Below are 16862 nucleotides of genomic sequence, written 5' to 3'. Positions count from 1 at the left end.
CTCTCTTTTTTCCCCCCCCCCCCCCCCCCCCCCCCCCAGGAAGGAGATCTCAGGCAGTTGCTGGAGAGGAGCACTGTTAACATACAATCTCTCAGATTAAGCTGCCCATAATTCCTTTTCTATTAATTGAACTACGGTAAGGCTGATGAGAGGAGCTCTCCCATTCCCATTGGGACTACATCTGCTTGATTAAAGGAAGGAATAAGAAGTTTATTTCTTAGCATCTGATTTTGTTTCTGAAAAATATTGCATTCCCCCTCCTAACTGTAGGGGATACATTCCTAAAACTATTGGGCAAAGAGCAAGATACAATTTAAAAATCTTCTGTCACCTCAACGTATAGTATATGTCACATATGCTCACCAGCATACTACCTATTAAAATTTCTTAAGGAGAACTTATGCATAACTTAAAACATCTGAAGTATGCAAAGTACCAAATTGCAGCCTAAACCACTAATGTTCACAAAGTCAGTTGTCTCGTTGAATTCAAGCCTGCATCAAGATCTGAAGTAGAATTCTTTGGCCTATGTTCTGGTAGATGTCTGAACAGATTATTTTAATAGTTCCCTGTAGTCTGAAATATATCCACCTGAGTGTCTTTTCTCTAGCCAGGGGTTAAACCAAAATCCAACAGACCTTTCTCTTCCACTTGTCCAAAACTCCAAATCCTTTATCATCTGGACATTAACTTCACAGCCATATGCTATAATTCAAATTTGATTTAATAAATAAAAAAAATAGTTAGCTGACTTTTTTTTTCCAGCTTTTAAATTTCATCTGAGCTGTAACAGATTTTGCAACACAGAGGCACCTACTCTGTATATTTCTACTTTTCTCAGGAAAAGAGATCTCTGTTTTTGTAAGATCTCAATGTGAAGCTGAGGAGATCAATTAATTTCAGTAGTTTAGAATGAAGTTGTGAGAGTTTTGCAAGCCTATTACAGAGCCTTCAACACTAAGTTACACAGTCTACCAGAATATAAGGTCATAGCTTTGATGATGCTGCCCTAAGGTTACAGAATCTGATTACTAAGTAGTACTAAATGCCCCTTTTCTTGACAGTCCAACAGTTGCAATAGTAAGAAAAAGATGAGACTGCTATAGCAAAGCAGGAATTATTTAAAGTTGTTGAGAACTTATTAGAACACCATGTAGAGACACTTGCCTCAGACTTGCCCCAGCTGTACCAGCTCTATAGATAGATCCAGGGCTTCAGTTTCCAAATGTGTTGATCTAACCCTGCACTGAGCTCCTGAAGCAAAACTAAACTTTGCTAATATACTCAGTACATCCAGTTAACAAAAATGAGATATAAAAAAGCTTTATAACAGCTGTGTAGTTAAAACTATCCATGGATGCGGTACAGAATTAAAAAATACTTATAAACCCACAGCTCTTAATGAGACCTGAACTTGATCAGTGCAATCCTACTTGAAAACTGACTCCAGAGAAATAGTACTAGTAATAGACATGTGGTTTGAAAATGCATGCTTTTGACATTAAAAGATACAATGAGCAGCTAATTCAGCAGAGATGTTTGTGCTTCTAGACTTACTCATTCAAATTACCATCAGCATTTGTTTCTTTCTACACAGAATGATATGGGAGGCCAGCGAATGCTCGTCAATAAATGGAGCACTTTCCTCAAAACCAGGCTAGTTTGCTCTGTGCCTGGGAGAAACGGAATTGATACGCATTTTGATGAATTAGGTAAATATGCTAGACTGCAACAAACTTAAAACCATCATACAAAACACATACTTTCATGATAACACATTTTACTGTCAAATATTGTACTTGCATTCATTAACAGGGAATGGTTGTCAGTGTTCTGTTTCCAATGTATATGAAGTTCTATACATATGGAATTGACTATCAGTTATGGCTTATTGCATTGTTTTTAAAGATTGCTTTTAAAATCTGCATAAGATTAAATAGCATATATGAGTAAAATAGGATTACACTTTTAACAAGCAATGAAGTTGCTCTTTTGGGACTGAGAAAAGTAGTTTGCTACCAATAACATTGCATTTAATTTTTACAGAGGATGTCTTTTTGCTGCAAACTCGTGATAACAAAAATCCAGTGATATTTGGCCTCTTCAACACTACAAGGTAAACAATTAGAAGAAATAATAGCAGCAATAGAGGAATGTTTGAACAGCCTATTGAGAGAGAGACACTACATGATAAATATCCCTTAGCAAATACATAGTAAGCAGTTTAATCCCTGTTCTATTCACAGTGGGCTTCCTTGTTAATGTAAAAACTGCTCTATGACACTTAGGGGCTTGAAGTCTCATTCAATGATCCAGTCTATCTGGATCATAAATTAATTAAATGTTTCTCTGCTTGAAAATTTCCTAGTGTCGAAGTATATGCACTCCTGCATGCTTATAAGAGCAGCTTATCAGACCCTCCTGTCTTCCTTTAAGAGATCCACTGTAATTCGAGTTTAAGTAGATAGCAGCTTAAATTCCTACTAGCTTCTTAGTGAAGCCTAAAACACCAGCTGTGGTGTTGCTGGCAGCCTCATTTTCCACTGCAGCTTAGTTCAAGTGCAAGCACGCAGTACCTGTTTCTTGGACATCAACTGTTAGTTTAGGACGTAACTGGTAGAGAAGAGTAACTGTGCTTTTGCCACTATTTTTCTCTCCTGATTTATTTTTTTCGTATAAAACAAGGCAGATCTGGTCCTCTAGGGATGCAGGTACCCAGCATTTCCTACTGGCTCCCTATGCCAATAGAGAAAGGTGGGCACCTAATTAAAATGGCCTGGATCACCTTCTAGAGTCTTCAGAGATAATTTCTTTGTAGAGAGCACTGACGCTTCTTTAAAAAAAATTAATTGCTTCTCCGGAACTGTAAATAAAATTTAGAAGTAAAAAAGATACTTTTATGTGGATTGATCTACATAGAGTGATCTTGATGTTCTAACTAATAACACCAATCAACATTCCCACTCAATATAAAAAATCTCCTGTTCATTTCAGTCAGCATTGGATGATTCCCATCTTTCCGAAGTAACAACAGGAAAAATCTTAGAGAAAAATGGTAAACTGTTTAAGTCACTAATGAAAGACATATAAGACCTGAGTTGAGTCTGCTGGGCTTCCTCTGTGTTTATAAACAAGTAACTTAAAGCCTGTGTTCACCATCTTCAAATTTGGGGGTAACAACACAGAGCTTCCTCAGAGAAATGTTATAAATATAAATACACTAAAGACTTTGTAAAGAACACTGGATACAGCAGTTCTAAGGTGAGCATATAGGAAACAATAAGTAGTTTTCTTCTCCCTGAATACTGTTGAAATGTGACTTATTTTTACTTATACAATAATACCAGTATTATATATACAGAATGTGACATATTGCTGTAATAATGTCTTTGAATTTTATTTCATAGCAATATATTTAGAGGATATGCTATATGTGTTTACCACATGGCAAGTGTCCGAGCAGCTTTCAATGGACCATATGCTCATAAAGAAGGACCTGAATACCACTGGGCTCTGTACGAAGGGAAAGTACCTTATCCTAGACCTGGTTCAGTAAGTACAATCTATTTTCCATTGCTTTTTGGGAAGAAAAAGCAATTCCCAAAAGAATTTGGGAAGAAAAAGCTGAGTGCTGCTAATGTACAAATCTTCCTGACTTCACAGTCCAGGATATATTTATTTGAATATATACATACTCTAGCATTTCTGGAAAAGTGTGAAATGGCTCATTAATAAGTTTAATCAAGTACTAGAACCATACATTTCCCTAAGGAAAATAGTGGAATTAAGTGTATAAGGTTTTTCAAAATCCTATTGGGACTTGAATTTAGCAACCTTGTGTTAAGTCCTAAGGTCCCAAAGTTAGGACCCCAGGCAACAGCAGTAGAAAGAGGCACCTCTAGAAGGTGGGTCAGATGCTGCGTTTAGAAGCAGTAAGTGCATTACCTGGGAAGGAGCCTCACTTTCTACTGAGCCTAGAATAACTGTTTTTCTAAATTTGGCTGCTGACATATTTTTTGCATCTGAACCTTGATAACTTTAATCTAATTGCCAAAGAAATAAATGAAAAATCAGATTTATTTAAGTGCATTGAGTGAACCATGAGGTTTATTTCTAATGGAACTTTCTGGAGAACAAATTCTCCCTACTGACTTGACTTGAGAAAATAAAGCCAGGATGAACTAGAAACATGTACCTATATTTACATTAAATATATATGTATATTTAAGATACATGCAATATTTTCCAATGTAAACAAGATTATTACTGGAAAAAACAATCTTACACAAGGCAATTAACTTTTCTTCTATTGCCTGCTGAAACCAGGGCACTTAAGAACTGTTAAAGGAAGGGGAAAAAAAAAAAGATGATCCACTATTTCAAGATCAGGTGGTTCTGGTTCCTTTTTTCATCTCTTTTCCAGAAAGGATCACATTTCAATATTTCTATAATTTAGATCAGTGCACAGGTTAGAAATGAGACATAGATTTTAACAAAAGTAACTAATCAGAATAAACACATTTGTAGCTAGGGAGTAAATCCTCCATCACCTGAGGACCTGAGGTCATTCTCTCAAGACTGGTCCTTTCTAGAAGCAATGGTCTAGCATCCTCAGAATTCATTGGTTTGCTTTCAGACATCAGAGAGTGAGATTTTATTACCCTCACATCAGGTTCCTGAGCTTATTAACATTCCTGTTCTGTATCTTTTACAAAGAATATAGAAATATTAAAAACAACGTTGCAAAGAATCAAACTCAGCAAAATCACTCACTCTTTTCTCTAATTTTCACACAAGTTTCTTTACAATCTTTTTTTTTTTTTTTTCAATGAACATTCAGTGAAGAAAGGAAACCAGATGTATTTTGAAAATGCAATTAATCTGGCAACTATTGTATCATACTCCACAACTATAGAGGTGCTGTCGTGTAGAGAGTTGTTCCTGCCCAGCACTTAGATTTTTCCTTTGCTAAGTAGAAATTCTGGAGGAAATCACAAACTCATTACATAGAGGCAGGTAATTAATTTCTACAAGGAATTCCTAATTTCTATGTTGATTTCTCAAAGGCATCACCAGTAGTCTTCATCTCAAACTCTTTTCCTGTTTCACTCTCTTTTTAGGTGTTTCTCAAGTTTCTATCCCTGTAGCGTCTTAGCCCGGGACACTCACATCCCACCTTGGGGTTGAGGAGAGCAGTCCTGCTTTCACTGCCCATCAGTGCGGCTTGAGGGTGCCCTTTGGCAGGCAGGGTCCCGTCAGCATCTCCCAGCAGAAGCCCAGCCGGGGTGTCCCCCACCTTCTCCTTCCTGCTCCAAGTCGGGGGAGCCCCACCTGGCAATGCCAGGCTAACCCAGGGAAGCATCACATCCAGGATTTCTTCCTCGCTCCACACCTTTTGGGAATACTACTTACCCACCCACGGCATTTGTCATCTGTGGCAAAGCTGCTTTTGTTTACACTCGCTGAAGGTCTACCCCGATCGTGTCAGCATTGTGCAGATTTTTGACTCTGTGTGATGCAAAGACATTTCTAGTAGCTGTTTGGCTAACCCTCACCGCCCCAGTTTTCGCACTTCACCTCTTGATCTTCTCGCCGGCTAGGGGCTCGCTCTCTGCAGCTTAACGGTGGAATAAGCTGTTGCTGGAGCATTGCTTTCGGGGTTGTTTTTCCTTTGGTAACTGAATCAATATTCTCTTTCATACTAAAAGCAATCATTTGCAAAAATAAATGTTGCATACAATTAATTTATCGCTGAGTGGCAGGAATGAGAGGTGAAAAGGCCTATTAGCTTATCTAGTCCATGCCAGTACAGCCTTTCTCCCTGTAGTATGACTTCAAATGCATGTCCTCTCTCATTTTAAATTAACGTTTTTCCTCTGCTTCTCTTGGGGTTAGAGACATAAGTCAAAATGCAGAAGTGGATGCTCCAAAAAAGAGATTACCTAGGGTTTAAACATTATTAATATGATTTGACCATCTTGGCCAATAAGCTACCACTGTAGCAGTGCTGACATCAATACAAAATGTTTTTTTGTTTGTTCGATGTAGACCAAAGTCATTGGTGTTGAGTCAGGATAGAAAACCAGATAAGTAAATTATCATATTTTGAGCAAAATGTTTGAATTCATAGGAATTATTGGTTTCCTGTTTGATAGTTTGTATAGCAAATTTACAGGTTTTGCAGTTTTACCAATTAATGAGACAGTACCGTGCATGGATTACACAATGGCTGTATATTTCATAAAGATTACATGGTCCAAGTTCTTTAAGTGGTATTAATTTCTTTTTTCCAGGCAGTAGAACACCTCACATATGTTATTTGGACTAGCATTAAACACAGGCATGAATTCGGTATTAATGACTACAGTTATTACATTGATATCTCCTAGCGCTGAAGATTAAATGGTGTTTTTCTGGCAAGCAGGAGAGAACACTGAGCCAGCACTTCAGCAAAGTTGATGATGATTTACAGAAAGGCTGCCCTAAGTTCCACTCACTTTCAATGCTTCTCTCCCTTGGCTCCGAATGGCCACATTTGGGTCAGACTGGGCTGTAGCCTCCCCAACAGGCAAGCCATAGGAGCTGAAAAAGATATAAAAGAAGAGCGCAAGTAATTTTTCCAATGTCATAGAACAAGTTAGTTGAGAAACCAGGTCTTTCCTGGGTGTTAGTCAATTTAATCTTCTTTGTCTCTGTGTGTTGCAGAGCACATCAGAGGCTGAAGAAGTTGGCTCTGCCAGCTAACGGAGGATTAGCTGATTCATTTTCAGCTGCTCAGTCAGAACACAGTTTAGAGGTCTTTTCAATGCTTTTCCAGTAGCATGAGGAGAAAGCACGTTTCAGGCTGTAGCCCACAGCCTTAGGTTTCACACACCAAAGAAAAGGTCAGCATATTGGTAAGCTGAATCCCACTACCTTTCCCCTTACAGGACTGACAGCGACAAGAGGCCGAAAATAACCTACTATTTAGGCATCTCTGAGAGTCAGCGCTCTTTGATCTTAGCTATCGAATGGGTAAAGAAGGAGTCTATAAGGAATGAGAGTAGATCTTAAAGCTAAATAAACAGCAAACCCACTGTTAAGAGACGCACAGGTTCTGACAGACAGCAGTCCACTCCTCTCTGACATCTGCTTGAAGCACTGCTTCTGCCATCATCTCTACTCCTGTTTTGCTGATTCTTTTAGTGCATTTAGACTGGGATGCTTCTGGGAATGACATCAGTTACCTCAAAAATGGTGTTGATAGACTTCAGAGATGGCTGCATCTACTGTTTCCTTTCTAGACTACTTGATTTTATTTAATTAAAAATGAAAAGCCTGTGAAGGATTATTTTTATTAAATCTCTCCAGGGCTAGAACTTTGCAAAGGGAACCTGGCAATGCCTATTCACTTGATATGCTGTGCAGTGCATGGCAAGCAGAGGCTTAGCCTGTCTTCATGCTCCAGCTCTGTCTCTTTATTGCAAACAGCCGGTGAAATTCCATCACTAGGTTGATTAGACAATTACTTTAAAGTCAACACTGAACAAATACTTTCCTGTATCTAAGCCCAAAAAGTGGAAACAAACATTGCCCCACTTGACAAGTGCAGGAGTTTGTTATTGTCAATTACAGTTGACCACAAGTTTAAAATTACTGTTTCCAGTAAACATAAAGAGTATTTTATTTCATTTTATTGATTAAAAAATCCAATTTAAATAGGGAAAGGCTGCTACTGTGGTTTTGCTTGAAATGCTGCTCAAAACCACACTGTCTTATGAATATTTGGAGAAAGTAAACGGTTACTGAGATACTTCCAGCTTGATCATAAATGGCTTCAATTAGACATCATGAAGCAAATTGAAAATGTAGAATCTACGTTCAGTTAGGGAACACTGTATCCTTCATAAAGCATCCTAAAATTAACTTCTCTGTTTAACGCATTAAATTATCCCTAATTGCACATTGACCAAAGGAGTAAACCTCTTTTAATCAATCTTTGACTTGAAGTCTATTTGCTTTGCAAAACAGTAGATTGATCAATGCAAACATTGGTATTTCAAGCTAAACTGTGATATATAATACTGTCATTGTGAGTTAGGAATTAAAATCAAATGTAATACTGTTAGAATGCCTGAGATCAAGAATTACTGTTGTTGCTGGCATCATTTTTAAGTGTCCTTACTTTCTTATGGTAATACATTTTGCAATCAAAAGTAATAAGACTAGAGACTGATTTCAAGCATTAGTATTCTGCTGACTTTACAATGCTGTGTCTCTACTGGGATAGGAAACCCCTTTCTCCTAACTCTGTCAATGCCCATTTTGTTTACGTCTTCAATATGAATTTGGGAAAGACATAAACGCTGTTTTTTGTCAAAATCTGGAAGTGTCACTATTTATTCTGCTCTTAGTATGTCAGAGAGGAAGGAGCTCTCTCTTTCTAAACATGACAATGGCAAGGCTCTGTTCAGCATCCCTTTCTTGGCTTCTCATGATTAATAATGCACACATGCATAAAGCGTAGGGTTCACTGTCCCAATTCCTACTGCGGTCTTTTGTGCCTGGTTTTATGCCAGGTTTTCTGTAGACTTCTCATTACCCCTGGAAACAAGACCTGTCTCTGACAATTTATTTGGCAAACCTTCAGGATAATCTCTGTTTTATGCTTTTGCAGTGTGCCAGCAAGGTGAATGGCGGTCTGTACACTACCACTAAAGACTATCCTGATGAAGCTGTCCATTTTGCCAGGAGTCATCCACTGATGTATCAGCCCATCAAGCCTGTTCATAAGAGACCAATACTCGTTAAAACAGATGGAAAGTACAATCTTAAGCAAATAGCAGTGGACAGAGTGGAAGCTGAAGATGGGCAATATGATGTCTTGTTCATTGGCACAGGTAAAGAAGATAATTGATTTAATAGGGGTTTTTTATCTCCAGGATGAATGAAATTAAGTTGTGTATAGTCCAAAAATAAAAAAATCAATACAACATTCCTTTTTAACAATCATTCTTTTCATGACTGTGCCAGTTGTCACCTTACAGAAGAGGTTTGTCATTCTAGACGTGTGTTTCACTGTGCTGATAACATTATATAGAAAAATAATGGTAGGGAAACATTTAAAGACTAGGAAGAGAAACTTAAGTATAGGATTGCAATTTTTTTTTCTTTCCAAAACAGAACCTTAAATTAAATTCCTGAACAACTTGCCTTATTTTTAAAACTTTAAAACACAATCATGTATCTGATCATAGTTCTGAGCTGAGACCTAGAGACCTGAGAGAACCAAAGGTGATATGATTTTCAAAAATATCATTTCAAGTTACTGTTTTTATTCCAGAGTTTATTTTCCCCAGTTCATTTTCCCCAGTTCTGGAGACCACAAGTCTAGCTGATACCATTAAAAAGAAACTGCCAGCTTCCAGATTTGGATTACAACAGAGCTCAAGGAAGGAAGGAGGAAATACCCAAGTTTCTTAAAAAGAAACTGTTAGAAATTTTCTGCCAAGCTTTCTTGTCTTTTGTGCCATTTTCATAAGATACAGAAAGCTTGTTTAAAGAGGTTTTTTAAACATCTACCAAACAAATATGATTAAGGTAAAATGTACCATAGACCTGCCCTAACTCTAAGCAAGCAGAGAAAAAAAAACACATTCTATTAGTATTTGAAAAATAAGAAAATAAGAGGAAAGTCTGGAAATAGACAAGACTTTAGTCACATCTAATCTGTCTGGAAAAAATCCAAGGATTCATACATTCACATTTTATCAATTTAACAACAGGAGTGGTATCACAAATCATTTTGACCATTTTGTCTAGGAAAGTAGTTACAGTGAATTATTTTTTACTAATGAAATTCCTCTGATAAGCACATTTCAGTGTTGAGAACATTCAAAAGAAGCATGTTTGTATAATAGCAAAGGCTTATTTATATTAGTGCTGTTTTCTAAGCTTTTAAATGGCCTCAGTATGGTCTCAGTATTGGACCTTGTGCAGTCTATAAAACATTTTGCAATGTGTCACTTATTTCTGTACAGCAGATTTTATAATGGTGCCTAGATTTTTCATATTTTCCACTTCCATTTGTGATTTGAGATACTGTATCAAATACTCTTGTACACAAGTCCTTTGTTCAGCAATGTTGAATCCTAGAGGACTTAAGTGTATGCTTTAAAGCTGTGCTGGACTGGTACCCAACAGCTGCTTAGTCTTCTCGAGATGTCTAATCTCAGGTGACAAGAAATTCCAACATAGGAATTTGAGATTTAGAAACTCTAAAACATACCCTGCAATCTCTGCTCTGGCAAAGCTCCCATCAAAAAACTTACTGCTTCTCTTGGCAATATAATATTAGAAAGGGCTAATCTTTTTTTTTTATCCAAGTCCAACACCTGCTGTGTAACATAAGTAAACAGGGTCTTACAGCAGAGCAGAAGTTTCCTTAGGGTAGTAGTGGAGGTTAGAAAGGTTCATCAAAGGCAAAGCCTGAACATCAGGACTTTCACGTGTCTGTCAGCAGGATTCGAAGAGCAACTTACTTATGAAGATCAGAGCTCAGAAAGCAATTTTTTTTTTCTAGTGTTCCGTCACAAAATAGATACCTTTGATTACATATTCTCTTTGAAAAGTGGTGTATGACCCCAGTTTAATGGTTCCTCTTAATGTTTGCCCCTTTGATCTTTTGCTGAACATTTTTCCCAGTGCTTGTCTGCTTAATATTTCCCCTGTAAATCAAAGGTGACTGAAAGTAACAGAAGAAAGGAAGTGGTATTTGCCATTGTTGATGACAGATTTTGAGATTAAGGAAAGCAAGACTATTCTAATAATAGTCAGCAAGACAAAGCTGAAGTGGTGGAAGACCAGATGCTATTCATGTGTTTTAATTTCCTGCAAGAGTTGTAGTGACAGAGAGGCTGATATATCTAAACTCCAATGTGCCCTAGACTTTTTGAATGTGCAGGGATTTTTTGGTTCGTCTTCCCCTTATTAACACCTTCAGCTCAACATCAGCTCAGTGTTTCCCTAGAGGAGGGCGAGAACAGACAATGAACCCCTGAAGGATTTTTGTACTCTTGCCTGGAGGAAAGGAGCTGCTGCCAGCAATTAATGATAGTTAGTAGTTTCCTAACTAGTATAAACACTCAGATCCTATAATTAAAGCTACTTTACACTCCCTTGTCTTGATGGACTCAGCTCATGCTTACTCTCATTTCTTTTTCTGAAATATGGTCACCCTCTTTGGTCCTTTTGCAGCTCACCAACGGATTATGACCCAGAGTTTGAAAAATACAAGTCAATTCATGATATAGCTCAGAGATGTCTCATTTGACTTTTACTTGCCAGGGACAAATTGTCATATGTGTTTATTTTCTAAGAGTAAGAATCCTCATTGATAACAGCAATATGCAACTACCTGTACATATTTATAAATTTCTATCCATTATCAGTTTGAATAAGTCATTTAATGTATTTGAAGGCCATATAAATGTTTCCACCAATTATAACCTTGAGTTTTGTTTTGTTTTTTTTTCTTTCTAAATTTATTCCCAGATAATGGAATTGTTCTGAAAGTCATTACAATTTACAATCAAGAGACAGAATCAATGGAAGAAGTGATTCTTGAAGAGCTGCAAGTATTCAAGGTGAACTGTGCTGTATATGAAGCATACATACAAGTCTTGAATTTTCTACAGAATTAAAATGTCTAAAAAATCTGAGGATAGTCAAATATATGGTAGTTATGTGCAAGAAATTTTCTAACGATCTAGTTATTTTCTGACAGGAAATCTTCATTTTCAGCTGAAGTTTTTCTGAGGTGGAGTTGTAGCCCAAGTACTGAAGCATATTGCAGCAAACCAGAACTACTGTCTTTCTGTTTACATGCTTGGAGGTTGTAGTGTGACTTTTAATTAGAAACTTACTGCATTTTATTTCATTTTCCCTCATATCCAATTAAATATTTGAAAAAGTATAACTACGTGCACAAAAAATGTGCCTACTACAATCTTGGAAGCTTAAATGAGGTCCAGATAAGAAAAGCCCAATCCTCAGAAACAGTGATTCAGTTAATCAGTCTTTACAGTGAGCAAACCTGAGTCCTAATGAGACAAAACTCCATTCTGTTTAAGAATAATCCACGATTAAAGCTTAGTGTTTGGTATGTGGCAAAGTTAATATAATGAAATTCTCTTAGTGAGTATTCACATCATGTCATGTTAGCCACGTAAAGTAGGAGGCTAACTTCCTTACAACGATAGGGAAAATCTAACATCCAGACTTGGACATTTAAATCTGGTACCTGCATTTAGATAATGTGACTATTGACTTGTTGCTGGGGGGAAAATCACAGAAATTGCCCCTCTTGATAAAGCTGGTTTTCAATAGACCTGTTAGGGGCTATGTCTTGCCATTGGTCCAGGAAATCTGAGCAGAGGGCAGAGAGGACAATGGTAAAAGAAGGAATTCCTGCTATTTTTATCTTATCTTCAATGAATGTTTTGTTATAAAGACCATTCCACTTATCACTCTCAAGCAGGACAAAAGAGATTCAGTGGTGGCAAGAGCTAATGTTATGTTTGACAGGGAAATTGTAGTGTTCCTGTGGCTCCGATAATCCTGAATTAAGTGTTGGCTAGTTGTTTTTAAATAAACTCTTTTAAAGCAATACTTCTGAAAGTCACAATTTCCTCACATCTTTCTGTAGCATCAGAAGTTAAAGAAAGTCAAAGGTTGTAGCAAAGCTGAGTATAAGTAAACATCAACACTATTTTACCTAATTTATTGTCATAGCAAAAGGTTATTCTTTTTTCTAAGCAAGGAAATATTTCCTATTTTCTAGGTGCCAGTTCCTATTATTTCTATGGAAATCTCTTCAAAGAGGGTAAGTATTTGACAAGTTTGAAATGTGAAGATGACTCAAATGTAACAAAGCTATAAACTCTATAAAGATAGATAGATAGATGCATAGATAGACAGATGGATGTACATCATCTATAATGAGATCTGGTCTGATAAATGTAATCCTTTTTTAATATAAACTTATGGCTATATGCTCTGTTCCTTTATGAAGCATTTATGTTTTTCAATTCTAATGTTAAATCTCCTTAGTTCACACTATCATGCATATCAAAGCAAGTAAAAACCAACCTGTTGTGTGAGTTAGTAATAGTAATGGCATAGTAATGACAGTAGGGATTACCTGGGTGGATATGGCAACTCACAGAAAAGTTCCTTGCTGATAAATGCAGACAGACTTCAGCCCCATGGGGATATCAGTGCAAAAAAAGCCTTGCTGGGTCTCCCATGTATTCAGTTGCCCATGAAAGGCAGGGCTGTTTGGATCTGACTCCCTTTTGAGTTTCTGCTAGTTTCTGCTAATATAAACACCCGATTTATTACTCTTGCAGGTAGATTCTCATCCATACCATATCATCATATCATGTCGAGAAGAAGCCATTATAAACATCCCAGGATAGTTATATCTTAATAGATCTTAGACATCCATCGCAATGTAGGTGAACATAAGCATAGTGAAACACAAGAATGAAAACTGCATTCATAGGAAGTGTGAGCGTGCCCCAAAAGACCATTTTAGTCTTGGTGTCTAGTCAACTTGCATTCTTTCTGTAGGCAATGCAGAAACACAAACTCCTCTGATGGTGATTCAGAGGAGGATCTTAGGTGTAAATATCCTGAATTATTTCCAGGATCGATCTATTTTTTTTTCCATGGACTGTGAGCAGCTCTGGAGACTAGATTGTCTAACACTTCACCTAAGTGATTATCTGGATAAAGACTTTGGTGTCATTTCAGATATTTCCCTTACCTTTAACTCTCAGTGAAATGTCATGGTAAAAGGGTTGTGTTGGAAGACTAAAAAGGAGATACTGTATAAAAATGGAGTAGTCTTCCTCCATTACATCCAGCTCCCAAGACGGCTGCTAACTCTACTAATTCAAAAGTATCTGGAAAATCTGGAGAGAATTACAAAAAAGCCACCAAAGCAATTCAATGGTTGAAGAATAAACCTTGTTATGAGAAGTAAAAGTAGCTTAACTTTTTCAAGATGTCAGCGAGAAGACTGAGAGAGAACAGGGTAGCCCAATATAAAATTTTACTGAATGAAGTGACTTCCCAGTGTATGTGTACAGGGATTCTTGAACATCGATGGCAAAGCAATATCAGATTAAATAACCAAATTCAGCTTGTTGAATGTAGATAAACTTAATCTTGAAATACGATACAGTTTTCTGGTACAGAGGACAATTAAATGTTGGAATACATGTTAGCGACAGGATTGGCAACAAGTAATTTTGTCTTTAAAATGAGCAGAAGTATAACTTAGTTCAGCTTATGTGAAAAAAGTTAGGTAGCTCAAGTATTTTGGCGGGTCTCTTTTGAACTTGGAGTTAGTGAGCCTGTGGAGACCTTCTTGCTAGCTTTGTCTCAATTTCCTTATAACACTAAACAGTCTTCACTAAGTCAGTGGTACAATAAAATATCATGTTTCAGGGCTGAGCTAGTTATCTGCAGAGGCTGGGAAGGAATGTTCTTCTTTGATGTTCAGTTGGCTAGATATCGGATGCTTTTTGCTCTCCTCTGATGAACCAAGACTTAGAGTAGTCTTTACCCCTGCTAAAAGATGAAAGAGAAAATCCCATCTCATATGTCTCATTGAAAGTGTTGTTCATGTCTTCTGGGACAATCACACTGCAGCCTTTGCAGACAAGAAATTCCCCTCAAACAACGATCCTAGGTTTCTTCTTCATTCCAGTTGGCAGATTGAGCTCCTGCTGCTATTATCTGGTTTATCTCAGCTGAAAAGGTCTTCGAGCATTGCTGTTACCTTCCTCTCCTAGTTTCTTCCCCTGGCATTTCTGGAAGTTAAATGTCTGTGATCTAAACAGATATAGGAGCTGTAATTAGGAACAAGAATTAATTATCTGGATTAAACATCATGTTTTGTGATAAGTAAGCCAGACTAAATGAGCTGCCAGTATTTTCCAGCTTTAAACAATTTTAAAATATCAGACTTTGAAAGCTTGGGAATTTTGAAAGAGTGGGAATTATGGACTAAGTTTGGCTATTAGGATAAGCACATTTTAATGTTCATTAGGAATCCTTCTTCTGACTGGTAAAATCATGGAAGTGAGCTGTGCATGAGCAGTTCCTATTGCAGTGCACGCTGCATATTTCTGTGTTCAGACCATTTACATTCACCAGCAACAAGCCTTTTTCTCAAATCCCTGTAAATTCAAGCTATTCTCTTCTGAATTTACTATGCCAGCATCTCAAGAATTAGATTGATCATCTTTCATTTGATTGGAAAAGGACATTTATGTGAACTCAGAAGATTCGAACAGTCCTAGCACTAATGTTGAAAAAAACCAACACTATGCAAATAAATATTAAAGAAGTAGAATGTGACCATTTAATTTGTAAGGAAAGACTGCACAGCACCAGTGAAAAAAAAATAATCTACCTATCTTCTGTGCACTGAGGGATTAGACAAATCATACTACTACTGTGCATGTGTATATGTGACCATATTGTAAGTAGCCACACCAACAGTTAAATTTACTTGATAACTCCCATTTTAAGATTGAGGTTGCTTATAACTTTTGCAAATTTGAACTTCTTTGTTTAAAGTCTTTCATGTCAAGGGTTTTTTTGCAGATCTGTTAGGTGACAGAGAAGTGTAAAGAGGGAGGCATTGGAAACTATCTTGAGGAAGAAAAAGAAACTTAAATCCCTGCCCATTCAAACACAAAGATTACAAAGCTTAAACTTCAGAAGCGAGGAAATGCCAGAAGAAACTTGTTCATTTTACCTTCTTTCTGTTCCTCTGTCCTCATGCAGGAGAGTTTAGTGTATAAACAGATATTTTCCTACAGAGTAACTCTGCCTCCCTCAGGGCACAGGCTGGATGCACAACTGGCAAGCTAACATTTTTTAATAATTCCACTGGTAACAGAACTTTTAGTGGCAATTCTAGGAATTTAATCGTACATGGTGTATTTTTTCCAGCAACAGCTCTACGTTGGATCCGAGTCGGTCATAGCACAAGTGAAGTTCCACCAGTGTGACATGTACGGCACTGCCTGTGCAGACTGCTGCCTCGCTCGAGATCCGTATTGCGCTTGGGATGGGATCTCCTGCTCCCGATACTATCCCACAGGAATGCAGGCAAAGAGGTGAGAACTCTTGCCTTCTGTGATAACCTTTTTGCAAAATACCTATGTAAAGAGTTCCTACTGCAACACAAAGTACTTCGTATCTCCCCCTCATAAAAATAACTGAGCGGTAAGAAGATATGTTAACTGCTAATTTATTAGCACAACCTTAGGGAACTGCAAAAGAGCCAAATTAAGAGGATGGCATAAACTGCAGTACCAGGAATATTTTTATGAATGAAGCAAAATCACTTAGAAATTATTTGCAGTAAGTTTTAAACAAACCTCAATTTCCTTATACATCTTTGGCTGTGCATAGGAAAGATTCTTTACAACATCAGAGACCTATTTTGGTAATATTATACAGCAAATGTGTCACACTGCAATAATATATATAACAGAATTTCCAAAAAAAGCAAAGACGACTCTGTGTTAATAGTCAAATACCTTCACCAGCCAAAATGAAACCAGAGTATCTGCAAAAGCTAAGGTTAGGCTTAGGCTTTCTCCAGTGAATTTATAAAGACAAGTTACTCTAGAGGCCAGGTCAAAGCATGAACCTAATTCGGGTACTTTAATTCGTCCCTTGGGGATACTTCTCCTCTCTATCACCATTCACTTATTCATGGCTCTTGGCCTTCACTCTTTTGTGCAGTAATTTCCCATATAACTGTCCTCGTCCCTTCCCTCTCAAACCCAGGTTCACCA

At 37.3% G+C, this 16862-nt stretch overlaps 1 protein-coding gene across 1 annotated transcript in view; it reads left to right on the top strand.

Moving 5' to 3' along the window:
- SEMA3E (sema domain, immunoglobulin domain (Ig), short basic domain, secreted, (semaphorin) 3E) overlaps window positions 1-16862 on the top strand; it is a 145878-nt gene that overhangs the window by 118600 nt on the left and 10416 nt on the right. The window contains exons 8-14 of the mRNA XM_010580945.1: window positions 1598-1712; window positions 2047-2116; window positions 3408-3552; window positions 8657-8879; window positions 11533-11624; window positions 12821-12862; window positions 16009-16175. Coding sequence (XP_010579247.1) covers window positions 1598-1712; window positions 2047-2116; window positions 3408-3552; window positions 8657-8879; window positions 11533-11624; window positions 12821-12862; window positions 16009-16175 — 854 coding nt within the window. The remainder of the gene's footprint in view (window positions 1-1597; window positions 1713-2046; window positions 2117-3407; window positions 3553-8656; window positions 8880-11532; window positions 11625-12820; window positions 12863-16008; window positions 16176-16862) is intronic.

The sequence above is a fragment of the Haliaeetus leucocephalus genome, unplaced genomic scaffold, assembly GCF_000737465.1.
Source record: "Haliaeetus leucocephalus isolate CR32 unplaced genomic scaffold, Haliaeetus_leucocephalus-4.0 Scaffold751, whole genome shotgun sequence".
NCBI classification, from domain to species: domain Eukaryota; kingdom Metazoa; phylum Chordata; class Aves; order Accipitriformes; family Accipitridae; genus Haliaeetus; species Haliaeetus leucocephalus.
This window is presented reverse-complemented; position numbering and strand designations above follow the sequence as displayed.